At 61.7% G+C, this 18,258-nt stretch overlaps 1 protein-coding gene across 1 annotated transcript in view; it reads left to right on the top strand.

The window, feature by feature from the left end:
• Positions 1 to 18,258, top strand: part of LOC133350123 (LIM and calponin homology domains-containing protein 1-like) — a 53,910-nt gene that overhangs the window by 28,004 nt on the left and 7,648 nt on the right. The window contains exons 5-12 of the mRNA XM_061564151.1: positions 4,510 to 4,616; positions 12,982 to 13,012; positions 13,385 to 13,504; positions 14,104 to 14,317; positions 14,737 to 15,073; positions 15,550 to 15,852; positions 16,351 to 16,683; positions 17,190 to 17,720. Of these exons, the coding sequence (XP_061420135.1) occupies positions 4,510 to 4,616; positions 12,982 to 13,012; positions 13,385 to 13,504; positions 14,104 to 14,317; positions 14,737 to 15,073; positions 15,550 to 15,852; positions 16,351 to 16,683; positions 17,190 to 17,720 (1,976 nt within the window). The remainder of the gene's footprint in view (positions 1 to 4,509; positions 4,617 to 12,981; positions 13,013 to 13,384; positions 13,505 to 14,103; positions 14,318 to 14,736; positions 15,074 to 15,549; positions 15,853 to 16,350; positions 16,684 to 17,189; positions 17,721 to 18,258) is intronic.

Here is an 18,258-nt window from a genome sequence, read left to right as displayed (position 1 = left end):
TAAAACACAAAAATAACAAAAATAACAAAACGCAGCGCGGCCAAGGAGCTGGGCGCGTCGGCCATTCATCGCTCCGGGGTCCAGCAGCGGAACCTTCTGCTCCCCGCGGCTGCTCCCCACCCCCTCGATCTGGTTCCCAAGCCGTCAGTTCCAAACTCTGGAAAATCTACAGCTCACATCCTCCTGGACTCCACGGGACAGCCTCCGAACTGGAGACTCCCACCGCTTGCTGCTTGCTGCTGCTGCGGGTGGGTTGTCGCTCGGCCGAATCGTCGGGCATGATCTATCCACTGCAGGATGAACATCCACCCCCCCCCCCCCAAGCTGTGACGTAGCGATCCATCGCGCTCCGAGCCAATCTCGCGGCTACCCGTCGCCGGCGCATGCCCTCTGCTTCCACCGTTGCCCACCGACCGTCAGCCCTTCCTTCTCGGTGCAATCGCGCGTCCCGTCCACGCCACTTTTGCACACTTGTCAGTTTGTTGTTCCACCTCCTCCCCGCCGCGTGCCCCGTGTAAGCGCTGCCTTTGTGCGTCTTGTTCAATCGCCGTTGCCACTGAGCCCAGGCGCAAAACGCCAAGTGGCCAGCAACATTCGGCACCCATTAACATCACGAAAGACAAAGGGTCACATGCTTGTTCGAGTGAAAGGGCTTGAAAACTCGATGAGCGGATTGTTCCCTTCGTGCCCCCCACTGAAGCCACGTGACTAGGTAGCCACAACGACGCAGAGCAGTTATGGACGTGGTGTGCCGGGTTCGGAAATATTTTCGGGGGTCACCGACCCGCACGGACGCCCGCCTGACATTGGTCCCTGGCGACGTCCCCTCGGCTGTCTCCCGTCTCGAGCGGCCGCGTCTCAACCCGCCCGGCGCTTCTTGCACTGGACTCCTCGGCATCTGTCCAGGGAGCGGCCCCTTGGAATTTGGCACGGGAATGGGACCTGCGAGTACGTGTGGTCGCGCGCGTCGTCTGCGTGCCCACGTGCGCAGACGTGTGTGTGCATGCGCGCATACGCGCACACGCTTCTGTGCGCTCGTACGCGTGTGTGTGTTTGCGTGTCGCGGACTGCGCTACGAACCCGCCAGCCCGAGTTCGGTTCCCGGCCAGGGCCGGTTGTGGACCGCTCTCCCTCGTTGACTCTGCCTTAAACGACGAGCACTGTCGAGACCAGGGCGACCAGGTGTGGTGCTGGCCACTCCAACCCCGTGCGTGCCTCGGCGCCCTCCCTCTATAGGTGCTCGCTGACAGCACTTGCCCCATCTGTGTAGGCTAGACGGGGGGGGGGGACCTTTGTCTTTGTGTCTGCATGCATGTCAGGCGGGTTGGGGAGGAGGTGGGTAGAGAGAGAGAGCGGGGGGGGTCAGCGGAGGGGGGGGGTCAACGGAGGGGGGGGGTCAGCGGAGGGGGGGGGTCTTTTTCCCCTGGTGTCCTGCAGGGGGGGCGATGGGAGACGGGGGGCGGTGGGCAAACATTCCTAAATCTGGCCCTGCAGCCGGGGTGGCGGCGAGGGGGCTCTGCTTTCCCGGAGCGGCCCAGGGAGTGAAGCGTGCGTGGCCCTCGTTAGCGCGGTTCCTCGTTAGCGGTAATTGGGGCTTCTTGCGGCGTTTGGCGGGGAACTCCGTCGCCCTCGTTTCGCTTCCACCGTGAGACGCGGCGACGATGGCGCCGTGCGTTGATGTCGCAATTAAACCACCCCCCTCCCCCTGCCCATCGCTCCCCTCTCACGGCAGTGACGTCCCCCCCCCCCTTCCCTAGCTGTGCCAAACTAAGGCAGTGTGCAGTGAGTGGCGTGAGACCACGTGGGGGGGGGGGGGTTGAGTGATCGAGGATCAGCGTTAAGTCACTGATGGGATCGGGGGGGGGGGGGTTCAACGTGGGGGAATCGTGGGGGGGATTGGGTCAGTGGGGGATCAGGGAGGATTGAGGGGGGTAAGAGTCGTGTGAACGAGCGTTGTGTACAAGCGGAGAGTACATCGTGTGTATTCTGTGCAACGTGTGTGTGCTGTGTGCACTTGGTATGTTTGCTATGCACCAGGAATGTAATCTGGCACGCGTATGTATTCAGCTATGAGTGTAGTGAGTGCCACTATTATTGCACACTGTGTGTAGACGCGTGTGTGTACCCCCCCCGTGTGTGTGCGTTATTTTGAGTTCACATTGTGCGTATACACGTGCGGCTCGACACGTGCTTATCTACACGTGTGCGTGCGTATGTGTGTGTATACAAGGTAGGGAGCGGTTGTGCAGTGCTTGGCGCATTGCACGGCTAACAGTCGGTGGTGAATATCTGAACTGGTGCGGAAAAACCTTCCTTGGTCGGCTCAACGGTTAAATGAGTACCCGGTTCGGTGTGCAAGCATCCGCACCGGGGAGACGAAGGCGACCGGGCGTGATGCTGGCCATGACACTGCCTGGTGCGCCGCGCCGCCCTTCCGAGGTGCTCGCTAACAGCACTTGCCCCTAACAGCCCGTCAAAGGCTACGCATGGGGCAAGGGATCTGCGGATTTTTGTTTAGCCCAGGGGCCGGCAACTAAAATAACAATGAGACGTTTTTTTCGGATTCGTGTAAAAAAAAGAAAAACCTTCTATTTCAAGAGCCGCAAATGTGTGCGCGTGTGAATACGAGAGACCGTGGTGGCACTTTTATAAGCGATGGATAAGTCCTTAAAAGAGCGGCGTGTTGGCTCCGGATATGCAGGTTGTCGACCCTCCGGGTTCATACTCTTAGTTTTTTCGGTAAAGTCACGTAGGTAAACAAAATTAAAATTAATAAAATAAAATAATAAAAATCACGACGTTACGGAGGCAACACAAATCTCATTAGGTGGGACCGTCACAGCCAGATTTGCTGCATCAAGTGAGGGTGTTTAGTCGGCTGGGTTCGGTCTCGATTCGCCGTGGGGCTGGGGAGCGTCGCAGGGAGGGAGAAAGCGGAGAGAGGGGAACGGGGCGGAGAGAGCGGCGAGATAAGATGTGAGACAGAGGGATAGAGGAAAGGAGCATGGGGAGAAGGAGAGGTTAGAGAGCGAGAGAGAGGGGGGGGAGGGAGTTTCGAGTTGAGTTGGAGAGAGTGATGAAAGCTCTGAAACAGAGGGGCAGGGATGAAGATGGAGGGATGAGGCAGCGAGGGAGGGGATGAAGAGGGAGTGATCAGGCAGCGAGGGAGGGGATGGGTTTCGGCACAGGAATCCAAATCCCGCCCCGCTCTGCCACCTCCCCTCGTCTCTCCCCTCTCCCCCTGCTCCTCCCACGCCGCGACCCCCACTCCCCGCTCCCCCTGTCACTCTCAGTGAGGAGTCGCGCGTGCGGGAGTCGGGGTGCGTGACTGAGCCCGTGACGGTGACGGTACGCCTTGACCCGTCTGTGTGTGTGCGTGTTCACCCGTTGCTGTGTGTGTGCGTGTTCACCCATCTGTGTGTGTGTTCACCCATCGCTGTATTTGTTCACCCATCAGTGTGTGTGCGTGTTTACCCATCAGTGTGTGTGTGTGTGTGTTTCGCCGTGACTCTTGGAGTGTTTACCTGTGACTGTTGACGAGTGAGCGCGTGAGTGTTCGGCAAGTGCCTTGCGCGTCTGTGACGGTGACCGTGCGAGCGTGACTCAGTGGCAGTCCGATCGTCGCTGTATTGGCCCCTGAGGCCGTGACTGGGTGAGCATCTGTCACCGTGCGAGTGACTGTGCGAGTGACTGTGTGAGTGACTGTGCGAGTGACTGTGTGAGTGACTGTGCGAGTGACCGTGTGAGAGACTTTGTGTGTCTGTGACTGAGGTTCTGTGAGGGATAGTGAGCATGTGAGCGTGCTTTCGACAAAGATGATTTAGTTGGAGTTTGCATTGAGAGTGAGCGACTGTGTGTCTGTGCGACTGTGTGTTTGTGCGACTGTGAGAGTGTGCGACTGTGTGTCTGTGCGACTGTGTGGCTGTGCGACTGTGTGTCTGTGCGACTGTGAGAGTGTGCGACTGTGTGTCTGTGCGACTGTGTGTCTGTGCGACTGTGAGAGTGTGGGACTGTGTCTGTGCGACTGTCAGAGTGTGCGACTGTGAGAGTGTGCGACTGTGTGTCTGTGCGACTGTGTGTTTGTGCGACTGTGTTTGTGCGACTGTGTCTGTGCGACTGTGAGAGTGTGGGACTGTGTGTCTGTGCGACTGTGTGTCTGTGCGACTGTGAGAGTGTGGGACTGTGTCTGTGCGACTGTCAGAGTGTGCGACTGTGAGAGTGAGCGACTGTGTGTCTGTGCGACTGCGAGAGTGTGGGACTGTGAGAGTGTGGGACTGTGAGAGTGTGGGACTGTGTGTCTGTGCGACTGTGACAGTGTGGGACTGTGTTTGTGCGACTGTGTGTCTGTGCGACTGTGAGAGTGTGTGTCTGTGTGTCTGTGCGACCATGCGACCGTGTGCCTCCGCGACTGTGAGCGGCTGTGCCTCTGCGAGCGGGCGCTGGCGAGCGTTCCCCCGAGGGCGACCGCTGGCACCGTGAGTGACATTTTCCCGTCTCCCGGCCCGGCAGGACAACGTGAACCAGTTCCTGGACGCGTGCGCTAACCTGGGCCTCAAGCCAGCTCAGCTGTTCCACGCGGGCGACCTGCAGGACACGTCGGAGCGCCTCACCATCAGGTGAGTTCACGTGCTGCCCCCCCCCCTCCCTCCCTCCCCCACCTCCACCCCACCTGGCGGCTTGGCCCCCCCCCCCTCCACGGAAATCACAGCGGGCTCTACTCGTCCGTGCCTCGTGGGCGAGAGGGGGGGGGGGGGGCACCGCGGCGATAGGTGGCCCCGCGCGCTCTGGGAGCGACCGTGCGTCTTGGCGAACTTTACATCTCTCGCCAGGGTGACCCCTCGAGGTGGAACGTCTCGTCTGCAGTCGTGTCCAGAGGGGGGCGGGGGGGCGGTGGACTCGGGCACGGCAAGCACCGAACGACGCGCGCGCATTTTAAACCTGCAGCTCGTGCGGGTTGGCTGGAATAGCGCACGCACGCGCACACATGCGCACGTGCACATTAGCGCGTTTTCTAGATTCGTCAGTCAGAGCCACGACCCGGTGTGGCTAACGGAGGACCGACGAGAGATAACGAGGGGGACCGGGATCCCTACCCCCCCCCCCCCCCCCATGCCTCCATGTGCCAAGTCCGGCTTTATTGTGCGGTCCGTGCCGGGGTTTGGTAGAAGCCATAAATTCCTTTTTCGTCCTTGAGCCAGGGTAACGCGGCCCTTTGTGAGTTACCGTTGGGTCCTCGGTGAGTTACCGTTGGGTCCTCTGTGAGTTACCGTTGGGTCCGCGGTGTGGTCACATGGGTCCTCGGTGTGTTACCGCGAGTCCTCAGTGTGGTACCAGGAATCGTCGATGTGTTACCATCGGTTCTAAGTCCGTCACCACGAGTGTCCGGTGCCTTAAAAAAGGGGGTCCTCATTGCTATTAAGAACCCCATTAGAACGTTCCCAAGTATCCTCATGGGGCGCAACCAGGATCCCAAGGGGACCCCTTTGCGGGGGTGGGTGAGGCTCCATGTCGCCCTTGACCCCGACTGGAGTGGCCGTGGTGCCTGGAGTCGCAGAGGCTGCTCCCGGAGGCACCTGTGAGCTCCACTGGGGTCCCGCCGGGTCTCTAGGGGGGCTATCACGGGGTCCCCGGTCCAAAGTTCGCCCCTCGGCGTGACACTTTATTGCGCCGTCATGGCAACTGCCGTTAATGTGCAGTGGCGTTGTGTCGTGCCCAGTCGTCACCGCTCCTCCCTCCCACCCCCCCACACTCGACCGCTGAGATTGTTGCGGGGGGCGGGGGGTGGGCGTAGCTTTGGGCCGTGGATACAGGAGGGGGGTGGAGGACACAGTCGTTCCTGCGGGTTGTCTACCCCTGTGAGAGAAACGGGGAAGATAGGGGATTGAGGATGGGAGATTCGGGGGGGCGGGGGGGGGGTGAAGGAGCCCCGCCCCCTCAGGAGTCAATGTAACAGGTGCCCCCCAGCCCACCTCTTAAGTAAACACGATGCCATGCGGATCGCACGGCGTCCAAATGCGACCGCATTTCAAGACCCTGTGATAACAAAACCCTCTCCCCCCTGTACAGTTGAAATCTAAGGCAACCCCCCCTCCACCACCCATCCTGAAAAAACAGAACATGGACACCCCCCTTCCTAAGGAACAGATCTGATGCGAGCCCCCCTCTGTAATACAAATGACAACAACAACAAAAACTCCCTTTTGGCTTTGAGATACAAGCAGCTTCCTGAGGTCAGAGATCACAAGAGCTCTGCTTCTCGGGTGAAGATAACAGGGCCCTGGCTTTGCCTAAACGTAACAGCCCCCCCCCCCCCAGAGTAGAGATAACAGCTCCACTCCATCATAGAGCCAGGACCCAGAGTCCGTGGGCCCTGGAGGGACCGTGCCCCTCGCGTCCCCTCGGGAGAATGTGGAGTTGCTGGATGTGTGTGTGTGTGTGTACGCCCCGTGTGTCCCGCGATGCCACTGCAGGAAAGCCTCATCGAGGTCTCATGACATTTGTCAGGAGTGCCCTGCCAAGTTTGTGCAGCACGTGGCGATGATTGCTGTGTGTAATCCAATCAGGTCATTGGAGTGGCGGTAATTGAGTGGCGGTAATTGAGTGGTGGTAATTCAGTGGTGGTATTTGAGTGGCGGTGGTCGTGGTGGAGGTGGAGGTGGTGGTGGTGGCCCCGCCACACCCTTGGCGTTCCAGTGACTCCTGCTAGGGCGGTGCTGTTGTTGCACGCATTCCACGGCGGGGAGGGGGGGGGGGTCCGAGGGGCGGGTGCGATAGGTAAAGGTTAAAGGTGAGGATTACAGGTGTGTCCTCACACGACAGGTATGTCCCCTTTGCATATCTGCAAGGCGCAATCTGCGCTGCATTCCGCCGCGTCCCTCGCGCTCTGACGTTGGTGGCGGTAAAACAATGAGACTCGGAGTTAGGGCAATCGGGGATAGGAGCTGCACCTGCCGTTGCACCGCGGAGTGGGCGGGAGGGTGCAGCTGCAGGTGCGGCGGCTTTCATCGCGTCAGCGGGACGGGGCATCGGGGGGCATCGGGGGGCATCGGGGGGCATCGGGGGGCATCGGGGGGCATCGGGGGGCATCGGGGGGCATCGGGGGGCATCGGGGGGCATCGGGGGGCATCGGGGGGCATCGGGGGGCATCGGGGGGCATCGGGGGGCATCGGGGGGCATCGGGGGGCATCGGGGGGCATCGGGGGGCATCGGGGGGCATCGCACACTTCCCCTGGCACCCGGGGCCCGTGCCATCGCACCGGGCGGCGATTCGCGTCGACCCCGAGAGCGCGGAGGGCGACGTGCGGAGTTTTGGCTGCGCGCGTCCCAGCGAGATCGCAATGGTGGACGCACATCCGTCGGTCGCTCGCGGGTTGCGTCCTCGCTGCCGCTACGCCACCGCACAGTCGGCTGCCAGGAGGACAATCCTGATGCAGCATGGCTGCCGGGAATTCCCTATGCAACATGGCCACTGTGCTCAGGCGGGCTGTGGCTGAGTTGCGTATTTATGTTATAAGTGTGTTTTTAAAGTAATGTGTGCATTTATTTGTGCGAGTGTGCGTGCGAGTGTGCGTGTTTTTCTTTTTATGTCTCTGCCGTGTGGCGTGTCTGTTAAAAGGCTCTATGGAGGATCTTTGCCTGTTTACGAGAGTGCGTGTCTGTGCGAGGAGCGTATTTGTTCACGATTGCGCACGAGGTGTGTTGGGTTTACGTGTGGGTGCAAGCGGATGTGTGTGGATGTGATGGCGGAATTAAGGCTTGTCTTCCTCATCCCCCCTGATATCCCCTGACGTCCCCTGATTCTCTGGTTCTCCCATCCCCTCATCTCCCGGTCTCCCTACCCCCTTGTTTATTTATCACCTGGTTCAAAAGGTCACCTGTTAGCCTCATTATCCTCATTACTTAATCGCCTGATATCTCCACCTCCTGATCCCCGAGTTACCCCGGTCGCATTGATCTCCTCTTCTCCACACCCCCTCATCCCCTGGTCCCTCCTCGTTATTGTGGTCGGGGACGGTGTGCCTGGGCTGGGTTGCGCGTGGGGCACGGAGTCCATCCCGGGCCCCGGCGAGCGCGCGGTTAAATATAGACCCGCGGAGAGGAATTTACGAGACAACAATTTGGTTTACGAGCCAGGGGTCGCGATGGGGGGGGGGCGGGGTCGGCCGCGGCAGTGAGTGTTCGGGACGGACTCTGGGCCCGGTCGCTCACTCGTCCTGTCACGCAAACGGGAGACGAGATAAAGTTGAGTTTGTGCACGAGAGACCCCTGTCCCCTTGCGCCTCACCTGGCCACGGGGGCCCACGGGGGCCCGGCGAGGCCGCCCCGAGCGTCGCTGCTACTCGCTTCCATGCTCCTCGCGCGCTCGGCTCGGGCAGCTGCCGCCCCACAGAGGCACAACGTTGGCCGCCCGCAGTCTTGTCCCGCCAGGTCACACAGACCGTTCCGCAGGTTCACACCGATTCTGTCCACTGCGATTCTGTCCACTCATCCTCGCGTGTTACCGCATTCGTACGCTGCGCTTGCCGAGCACAGTTGCCCAAAGGCCCAAAGAACACCCAATGGCCAGTAACAAACAGTACACTGCTGTAATAGGTGAGAGGTAACACGTTCCTTGAATTGAGCGAGATTATTATTATTATGATACCAGTTTGGGGGAATGTGACGATTGGAGGGAATTCAAGAGTCGAACGGCACGAGGGAAGTGGCAGGGGAAGTGTGGTGACCTGCGGCCTGCGGGTGGCGACATCGGTGAGTTTAGTTCGAGCGAACAGTGAGCCGTGCTCGTGGCGATAGGAGAGTGATCAGGAGGTGATTGACTCGGTGTGTGCTGGGGCACTGTGAGCGTCCACGGTGGGGGAGCTCTCCAAGTGGTGCTCCTCCTCTCAGCCGCCACTGCTGGTGATCCAGACACCTCTGGGCCGGGTGACGTATTTGTGATTGAGAGAGAGAGAGATGGAGGGCTTCATGAGCAGAGCCACGACGTCCGGCCCACAGGGGCCATGGGGCCCCAGGCGTAGGGCCGGCTGTTTCCCCGGGACGGCTGTGAGCAGCCGCAGTGTGAATTCCTGTGCCCCGGGGCTGTGGTTTGACAGGTGCCTCCTCCTCCTCCTCCCCTGACTAAAAATACTCACGGGTCTGCCATTCACAGCTCGCGCTCGTTGAAAGAGCAGGGGCAGGAGCCAGACTGGGCCCCGGGCAGTTGCGGAGAACGGTCAAACGAGGCTGACTTTTAAAGGGCACGGCCGGGGGCATTCTTCGTGAGCGGAGCGACTGACTGGCTTTTCAAGAGGCACGGCTCGGGCAGTCCCAGAGCGCAGGTTACACCACGGTCTTAGACTCTCGTGTGGCCAATGAAGAGTGACCATCGGAGATTTAGTTGAGAGCCATTCAATTGCTTTGTCTGAGTGCTGGTGAATTGTAGACTCGCTCACCCACTCGTACCTAATCACTCGCGCGCCTACCCACTCACTTGCGAACCCACTCTTCCAACCCACTCCGCCAACCCACTAACTCACTCATTCAAAGGCAAAGAATTCCCCTTAGAGCCTTAACAGACTTTATTCGCTCACTCACCCACCACCTTCAAGTTTATATTTGGGGCAGTGCAAAGTCACATGGTAGCTGCAGTGGCGCATGGGGGGAGAGAGGGAGGCTTTTGTGTCTCCGCTCGTGCGCTGGGTGCCCTCCACGTCCGTCCGTCCGTCGTCTGTCATCGTCTCTCGCCCAAAGTATCTCTCCTTCTGCTTTAACTCCAATGATGCTATCGGCAACAAGAAAGAACGGCAGTAGAGGGAGATCAAAACCAGCGTGCGGGGGGGGGGGGGGGTAGATGCAGTGGTGAAAGATCCAGAAGAGAACGGGTTGAGAGTAGACGGAGCGGCGGTCTCCGCTAAAGACAACCGCAGCACGAAGTTGCTCCCCGGCCCCATCGTGGCTGGTGGGCCGACGGATGATGACGATGATGACGATGATGATGATGACGATGATGACGACGATGACGACGATGATGACGATGATCTATCGTCGTTGTGGTAACAAAGTGTCCATATCGTCGTAGACAATGGCCCACGGAAGCGGATACCACAGAGCTGCCTCTGAGATCACGTCAAGTGACCTCTGGTCCGCTCAGTAAGGGGCAGCAGTTGCCAGCCTCCCTGCTGGATGGAGGCGATGTTCATCGCGTGATGGTCAAACTAACATTCCTCACTTTCATAGCTGCGTTTTACCAAAAATAGGTGCAGAAACAAATTTAACCCGATGTGGTTTTTTTGTGTGTGCAGTCATTGGTGACTGGGCTGAGACCATCCACTCACTGATCACGAGGGCCCGGTTTAATCGGGGGCGGCTGAAACAGAGATTCGAACCCGGGGAGTTAAGCGGTGCCGGCTCGGCGCTCCGACTTGCGAGCCGCCAGGCTGCGCCGTCCCGTGAACCTGAATTCCTCCTCCAGCGAGGAACTCAGGTCCACGGGATGCCCCAACGTTTAGCTCTGGGCACAGGATCGGCACGGGAGCGGCATGGGAGGCGGCGGGGTGCGGCAAAGGGAGTCGCGGGAAAGTCGCAGGGAGGCAGAGGGGAGTTGTAAGGAGTCGCCGAGAGTCACCAAGGGGGGGGGGGAGTCGAGGGGAGTCACGTGGGAGGGTGCAGTGGGCGGGTGGCCGGCCTGGGTGTGGCAATGTGGGCCCCGGGTAATTTTAGCCACCGAGGGTTGGCAGCTGCTTTCCCAGCTCCTGGAGAGAGAGAGAGGGAGAGTGAGCGAGAGGGAGAGAGCGATGGGTGGGATGGCTGATTAGGGTTGGCGGTGGCGGTTGTGTTGAATGGGTGGTGGAATGAAGGGATGATTAGGGAGGTGGTGGTGAAGTAGGGTCACTTGGGACCACGGGCCCGGCCGTGCGTGACACCGGCGTGCAGGTGCCCACACCGCGTGCGCGGTGTTTACCTGCGACGAGTGTTTGCCGCACTTGTCACCGGGCGCTGAGGAACTCGCCCCGGTGGTGGCGTCACCGCCAAGGAATGGCGCAGAACCGCTCGGCTCACGGGACGCGCCGTGCCCGTCAGCGAAACAAAGAGCTCAGGTGTCGGCACGGCCTGTCTGATGCAGCTCCCCCCCCTCCCCACACCACACATGCCACCACCGCCACCACCGCCACCACCGCCACTACCACCGAGCCCCTCCCAGCCTCCTCTCCTCCTCTCCCTCTTGAGCCACACCTTGCTGGGACACCTTTTCCCGTCGCGTCTACCTGAGACTCTACCTGGCACTCTACCTGTGTGCGTTAATGGGCGGCAGGGTGGTGGTAGAGTGGCGACGCTGCTGCCTCTCGCAGCAAGAGGTTCCTGGGTTCGAATCCGGTCTGGGGCGCATTTCCACGTGGAGTTTTTATGTTTCTAGCCCCTGTTCTGCATGGGTTTATTCGGTCCCCCCCCTAGCTACAACACACGCAATGAAAGTCACCGGTATTGGCCAGACAACCCAAGGATGAAAAATCACCTGCAAATTACTCACTTGGGTTGAACACGTGGAATAGTCATAACGATGCATCGCTGGTCGTCTCATTTAGCCGTCTTCCAATCAACGATCTCGGTGTTTTCTCTCCCTGAGACGTCTACTTGAGGCACTACTACTCCCGTGCTTCCGTCCCTCTTAGCGGTCTTCTCCACCAGCAATCTTCGGTCTCGTCAAACCCGATGGGACCCCTCTTGGGCCGTCCTCTCTCGCGGGGACGCGGGCGGAGGCGTCGTCTCACCCCCGCTCGTCTCCTCCTGTCTCCCCTCCCCCAAGACGTGGTGACCCTGCGTCCGTGACCCCGAGACGCTGTGACCCTGCGTCCGTGACCCCAAGACGCTGTGACCCTGCGTCCGTGACCCCGAGACGCTGTGACCCTGCGTCCGTGACCCCGAGACGCTGTGACCCTGCGTCCGTGACCCCGAGACGCTGTGACCCTGCGTCCGTGACCCCGAAACGCTGTGACCCTGTGTCCATGACCCCGAGACGCTGTGACCCTGTGTCCGTGACCCCGTGACGCACGACCGAGGCCGCGTGTCCACGCCATGGGGAGGGGGGGGGGTCACGCTGGGTCGGCCGAGTGTCGGTCAGCGGTGTCACCGTCGCGTCTGCAGAGATTTCGTTTCCACCATTTATCCCTGGAGACGTCAATGAGCACGGATAAATAATCGACACCGTGCGTGGCCTTAAAAAGGTAAATCTATAATGGGTGACGTTTCGGGCAATGGGCCCTTCTTCACAGCACGTGGATAATCGGGAGGCCACAAAGACGAAGTGAATAATGAAGAGTTAAGTGAAAACCAAAGTGCACGTATACGCCTGCGACACGCGCCTTCGAGTCGTGAGCGAGACACGATTGTGATTTGCGATTCGGGGGCCCGCGGTCTTCACCTGGCGACCTGCGGTAGGGGTCGGATGATTGTCCCGCGGGAATTGTGGCCCGCTGAGAGATACGGCCGAACTGTGACGGACAGATCGAGATTGGCGAGAGAGAGGAGAGCGAGCTGGAGATAAGGGAGAGTCCGCTTAGTGGTCACGAGCACCAGACGTTATGGTGTCATGTGGCTCCAGCCACCAGACGCTGCTAATAAAAAAAACCGCTTTTAGCGATAATTTATCGTCAGTACGTATATACAGTGTATCGCAAAAGGGTGACTGTGCTGCGTGTGTGTCCTTGTGTTGTATTTGTGTTTCTGTGTTGTGTGTCTGTGTTATTTGTCCGACTGTGTTGTGTGTGTGTGTGTCCCTGTGTGTCAATGTTTTTTTCCCAGGCCCTTGTGTGCTCTATGTGTCACTGTGTACCTACGGCTCTGTGCCTGCTTGCGTGTAAACATCAGCAGTGGGGAGACAAAAGGTGGCCAGGCATGGGGCCGACCACGCCGCCACCTGCAGTGCCATGGCAACCTTAATAGGTGCTCGCTAACAGCACTTGTGTCCACACGTCTCTGACCGCGTCTCGTGTCCGTGTCTTGCAGTGAAGCGGAGACCGACAGACGCCTGAAAAATGTGAGCAGCTACACACCTCGTCACACACACACCTCGTCACACACACACCTCGTCTCACACAACTCCTCACACACACCTCATCAAACACACGCGCCTCACAGCAACAAGGAACCTGGGTTCAGTTCCCGACTCGGGTGCATTTGTGTGGCGTCTGCATGTGGCGTCTGCACGTGCATGTTCTTCCCCCGGTCTACTCCTCGGCGTGAGTGCTATAAATCACCGTGCGATGTTTAACCGGTGTTGGGCAAAAGTCCCAACGCAGGACCCTCCTGCAAAAAGGGCCTTCGGACTCGGTGTTGCCTTCCTCGCGGGATGAGTAACTTTCATTGTTATTATCACTGTCCCCTTCCCCAACCCCCACCTCTCTCTCAGGTGCTAATCACCCTCTACTGGCTGGGTCGGGCGGCGCAGACCTCTCGCGACTACCAGGGCCCTGCGCTGGGCCTGCGGGCCTTCGACGGGGTCCTCTCCGGCAGCGGGGCACACGGCAAGGTGCCTCCTTCGACACAACGCAGCGTTACAATCGTCGGCGTTGTCATCGTCATCATCACCGGTTATGATCGAGCCACTGCTAACTGAGAGTCTTCCCCACCCCCCGCCCCACCACGATGCTGTCTGGTTTGTGGCCGTTATTCGACCGCTCTTAACCGTGCTGGTCGGTGCGGTTCTGCGGCGTGGGGCCGTAGAAGTGCAGTACAACAGCTGGCCCTGCTGCTGTGCTGCTCTCCGGTGCCCACCGCGGGGCCCCAAAGTGTCGCAAGTGTCGCAAGTGTCGCGTGGCTCTATTTATAAAGCGTCTGTCCGTAGCGAGAGAGCGTCTCCCCCCATCCGACTCTCCTTCCGGTAAAAAGTATTTTGGTTCGTTCTCCAAATACTCGTCTATGTGTGGCCGTCACATTGTTGTGAACGCGTTCCTATTTCTAAACATGTCGGCGGTGGCGGCGTGGACGTCGCCATTCATTTTTCACACCGAGTCATCGTCTGCAAAGGCCGGACCGTCACCGTGCGAGATTCCATGTGACCGTGTGAGATGCCGCGAGTCACCGTGCCACCGTGCGAGCCACCGTCATCCCATTTCCGTGTGGCCGCAGGCAGAGGAGGCGGGCGAGGGGGGGGCCGGTGGGTGGCGCGGCGGCGGGCGCGACAGCGGGTACCTGGAGAGCTGCGACTCGGAGCGCAGCGCCTCGCTTTCTCCGCCCTCGCACGTACGCGACGACTCCCTCGACTCCCTCGACTCCCTCGGCTCCCTCGGCTCCGCCGGCTCCCGGCCGCTCTCTCCCGACGCGCCCAGGGACGGCGGAGAAGGTGGGGATGACGCGACGCGACGCTCGCCATCGCCGTGTCTCTCGGGTGTTCATCTAATTGGCTGTTGATTTTGACGATGGCGATGACGAAGATAATAACGATTAACGATGCTACTGATGGCAACGCTGCTATGGTGGATTAGGGTGATGCTGCTGCTGCTGATGATGAGGATGTTAAGAGTCCTTGTGCGTGACCTTGAGAGTTAACTTTTGTCCAACATCTCTCAAGATTGTGATGGATCCCACCAGCCCCCCTCCCCCCCTCCCCCCCCACCTTGGGCCTCCTTGTAGAGGCCACGATGCTGCTGCTATTGATGAGTGATGATGGCGCAAGTGATGCTGATGTTCACGATTGTGCTGCTACTGTGGCTGCTCCTCGTGCCACTGACGATGACGACGCTGCCCCGCCCCCCACCCCAGGCTACCAGGGCAGCGACGCGGAGAGCGAGGGCGCTGTGCGCCGCCGCGCCTCCGGCCGGGACGACATGTCGCTGCGCCGCGTCTCCACGGCCGTCGAGCCCAAGACGCCGCCCGCCGCCTTCAACCAGTTCCTGCCGGGGCGCCACCAGGCGACGGCGCCGGCCACGAGCGCCCTGGTCGTGTCGGCGCACCTCCCGGCTCCGCTGCGGCGCAAGCGCGGGGAGCGCAACGAGGTGGCGCGGCGCAGCTGGGCCAGCAGCCTCGCCCTGCAGGGCCCCGACGACACCGACGGCGCCGGCCGTTCGTTGTCCGTCACCAGCGACGGCGGCCTCTACAGGTAGCGCCACCGCCGCCGCCGCGAACCGTGGCCGCCCACCGCCTGCGTTTCACTGTTCCGTGCGTGTATCATAACACCTGGGTCTGTGCCGTGACCTCCTGCCAGCGAGCCTTTTGACACTTCACGTAGCCTCAAAGTGTACCTAGCCTAGCACAAGCAGCGTGGGTGCATCACAGCCTCTTTGTGGTGAACGACGGCCGTTGCTGTTGTGCGCATGCATGTGCGTGCATGCATGTGTGTTTGTACGCGCGTGTGTTAGAGAGTGGGGCTGGGTGTGGGAGAGATTCCCATGATTTTGGGATTTTCTGGAGATGCTCGGGTGTCAGAATTTGGGCTTTTTGAGGCCGTTAGGGTTGGGGATTATTTTCCTTGGGGGGGGGGGCGGGGGGGGGGATTTTGGGGGGCCCTCTGCAGAACTGGAGTCGTCGGGGTGTAGCGTGGCGCGACGGTGAGCGTCGTGCGCTGGGCCCGCACAGACCCGACGACGATGATGACACCGCGGAGGAGGAGCGCCCGCGCCGGCGCACGGGTAAGTGCGTGACCTTCAGCGACCCCGAGACGGTGACCCCGGCACACGAGAGGTCTGGGTCGGGGTCGGATTCCGACGGGAGCGAGCGCGCCGGCTGGTACAGCGTGACGCGGGGCGTCTGCGGCACGGCCCCGGTGCCGTCGTCGCCGCCGCCCTCCCCCTCGCCGCCGCCGGGCACCGTGGGCACCGTCGCGGCGCAGCGGCCGCCGTGGTTCCCTACGCCGGCGCTGCAACCCTGGACGATGGGAAGGTTCGGAGGAGTGGCTCTGGCTCCCCCCCCCCCCAACCCCGCCTGCTCCCTCCTGCCTGCCCCCTCCCCCCGCATGGTCGCGGTGCCAGCGAGGCGCCAGCCAGTCCCACGGGCCGGCGGGGTAACGGCCCCGGCGACGACCAAACGACCCCGTTCAGGGGTCCCCAGCAGCGGGGGTACGAGCAGGGGTCAGGGGTTTGAGGGGTTCCCCGCGGGCCCGTGGGAATGTGCCGCCCGCCTGCCTGCGTTTTGAGTGCGGGATTGAGTGGGGGGGGGGGGGGGTGAGCACTCGGAGGGCACGCTCGTCGCCCTCGACTCCGCCATCGCCTAACGCCGGCGACCACTGCCACCGGCGCCACTAACCTCCTCCTCCTCGCGAAGATTGCGGTGACACTAACTCCCACTAAAGCACCGGCGGGTCGACACGGCCACCGCCGCCGCCGCTGCCGAAGATGATGGTCCAGGCGTTTGTGCCCTCCCTGACGGCGGCCGGCGCAGCGCGGAGGAGAACGGGGAGCACGAGGGGGCGCGCTCGCCCGACATCATCACGCGCAGGGACAACCCCTTCCTGAGCGGCGCCGACGGCGGCTCCGACGGGGACGACGACGACGAGGAGGAGGACGACCGCCGCGTCCCTGACGTGGAGCGCGACGACCTGGCGGCCCGGCGGGCCCTCGGGGTGCGGGGCCCCGCGGCCGCCTCGCCCCGCAACTTCCTGCCGACGCCCTGCACGGAGCGCGACGCGCGGCGCTGGGACGCCGTCGTGCGGGCGACTCGACACGGCGCCTCGCGGCAGCAGCAGCAACAGCAGCAGCGGCCACCCCGCAGCAGGTGGGCAGGGAGCCTGCGCTTCGGTGCCCCGAGGGAGGAGGGCGCAAGCGCCCGCACGGCGAGCTGCCAGCGGCCCCAGCGAGGCCCCGGAAACCTGTCGCCAACTTGAGAAAGCCACGGTTCACTCTCCTTGTCGCTCGGAGGAGACTCCGCTCCTCCCGGCTGTCTGCCAAAGCAACTTGCTCCCTTCCCCCGTTTGGGGTCTAATTCTCAGGGCCCACCCCCGTGGCCGCTCGGCTCTGTCCCTTGGGCCCTCGCGCTCTGGGCTCGGTGCCCACCGCTCGGGCCTGGCGGCTCGCTCTGCTCTTCACACTTGACCTCTCACCTTACCGGGGGTGGCCTCTTCCTCCTCCTGCTGGAGGAGGTCTCCACGCAGCCTCCACCGCTGTTGTGGCTCCTCTCTCTCTCACCTGCCTTCTCCTTCTCCCCTCTGCCTGTTGCTCCCCCTGTTGCTCCCCCTGTTGCTCCCCCTGTTGCTCCCCCTGCTCTGTCCATACCTGCTGCAGTCCCCCCCTGAGCCCCTCCCCAACGTGGGGGCCGACCACCCAGCCGCCCGACGGCGCCCCCCCCTCCCCGAAAATCCTCACTCGCAGAGAGAACGCATTCCTGAGCCCGGCTCGCGACGACCAGGGCGGCGGCGGCGACGACGACGACGACGACGAGGGGGAGGAGGAGAGGGTGCCCGACGTGCGCAGGGACGACATGACGGCGCGGCGCACCGCCGCCTCGCTTCCCGTGGCGCGCCCAGCCATGGCCTTCAACCGCTTCCTGCCGAACCCCGCAGCCCGCCGGGCCCAGGACCACCGCCACCACACGGGGGCCACGGGGCCGCGACGGGAGGGGGGCGCCACCGCCGCCGCCGCTGACATCCACAGGCAGCGGCAGCAACAGCAGCAACAGCAGCGGCAGCAGCAGCAACAACAGCTGCAGCAGCAGCGGCAGCAGCAGCAGCAGGGGCATGTGGAGGGCCCCGTGGAGGGGCTGCTGCTGTTCGCCGAGAGGGTCCACGTGGAGAGCCCGGAGCCTGCGCCGTGCATGTGAGGAGGCCCCTGTGTGCCGGGGAGTCTGCTTGAGGGGGGGAGGGGTGCTGTGTGGGAGGGCTGTTGGGCGTAGGACGAGCGGTATGGGGGTGGGGGAGGCATCGTGCCAGGTGGTGAACGGGGGGGGGAGGGGGGCGGGAGTACTTCAGCCTCTCCGGGATTCGTTTTTTCGCTGAATGTTTCGTTGTCAGGCAAGAACATCATCGGCATCACTAGCGCTGTCATCACTCGTCAATAGCAACAGCATCGTGGCTTCTAAGAGTCCCAAAGTGGGGGGGGGGGGGGACTGTGAATGGCCGGTGGCTGTGAATGGCCACGGCCGGAGTGAGGGATCCACGCGGCGTTGCGGGGTTGAGATGGAGAGCTGACTCCCGTGTGCGTCAGGGGCAGCAGCAGCAGCAGCAGGGTGGTGGTGGTTGGCGGTGCAGTGGCGACACTCGCGCCTCACAGCAAGAAGCGCCCGGGTTCGATTTCCCACACAGGCTCCTATCTGTGTGCAGTTTGTGTGTTCTCTCCTCCCCCTGTTCTGCACGGT

The sequence above is a fragment of the Lethenteron reissneri genome, chromosome 32, assembly GCF_015708825.2.
Source record: "Lethenteron reissneri isolate LAM-NWPU_2019-01 chromosome 32, ASM1570882v1, whole genome shotgun sequence".
NCBI classification, from domain to species: Eukaryota; Metazoa; Chordata; class Hyperoartia; order Petromyzontiformes; family Petromyzontidae; genus Lethenteron; species Lethenteron reissneri.
The sequence above is the reverse complement of the archived record's forward strand: the minus strand, read 5'-3'. Positions and strand labels throughout refer to the sequence as shown.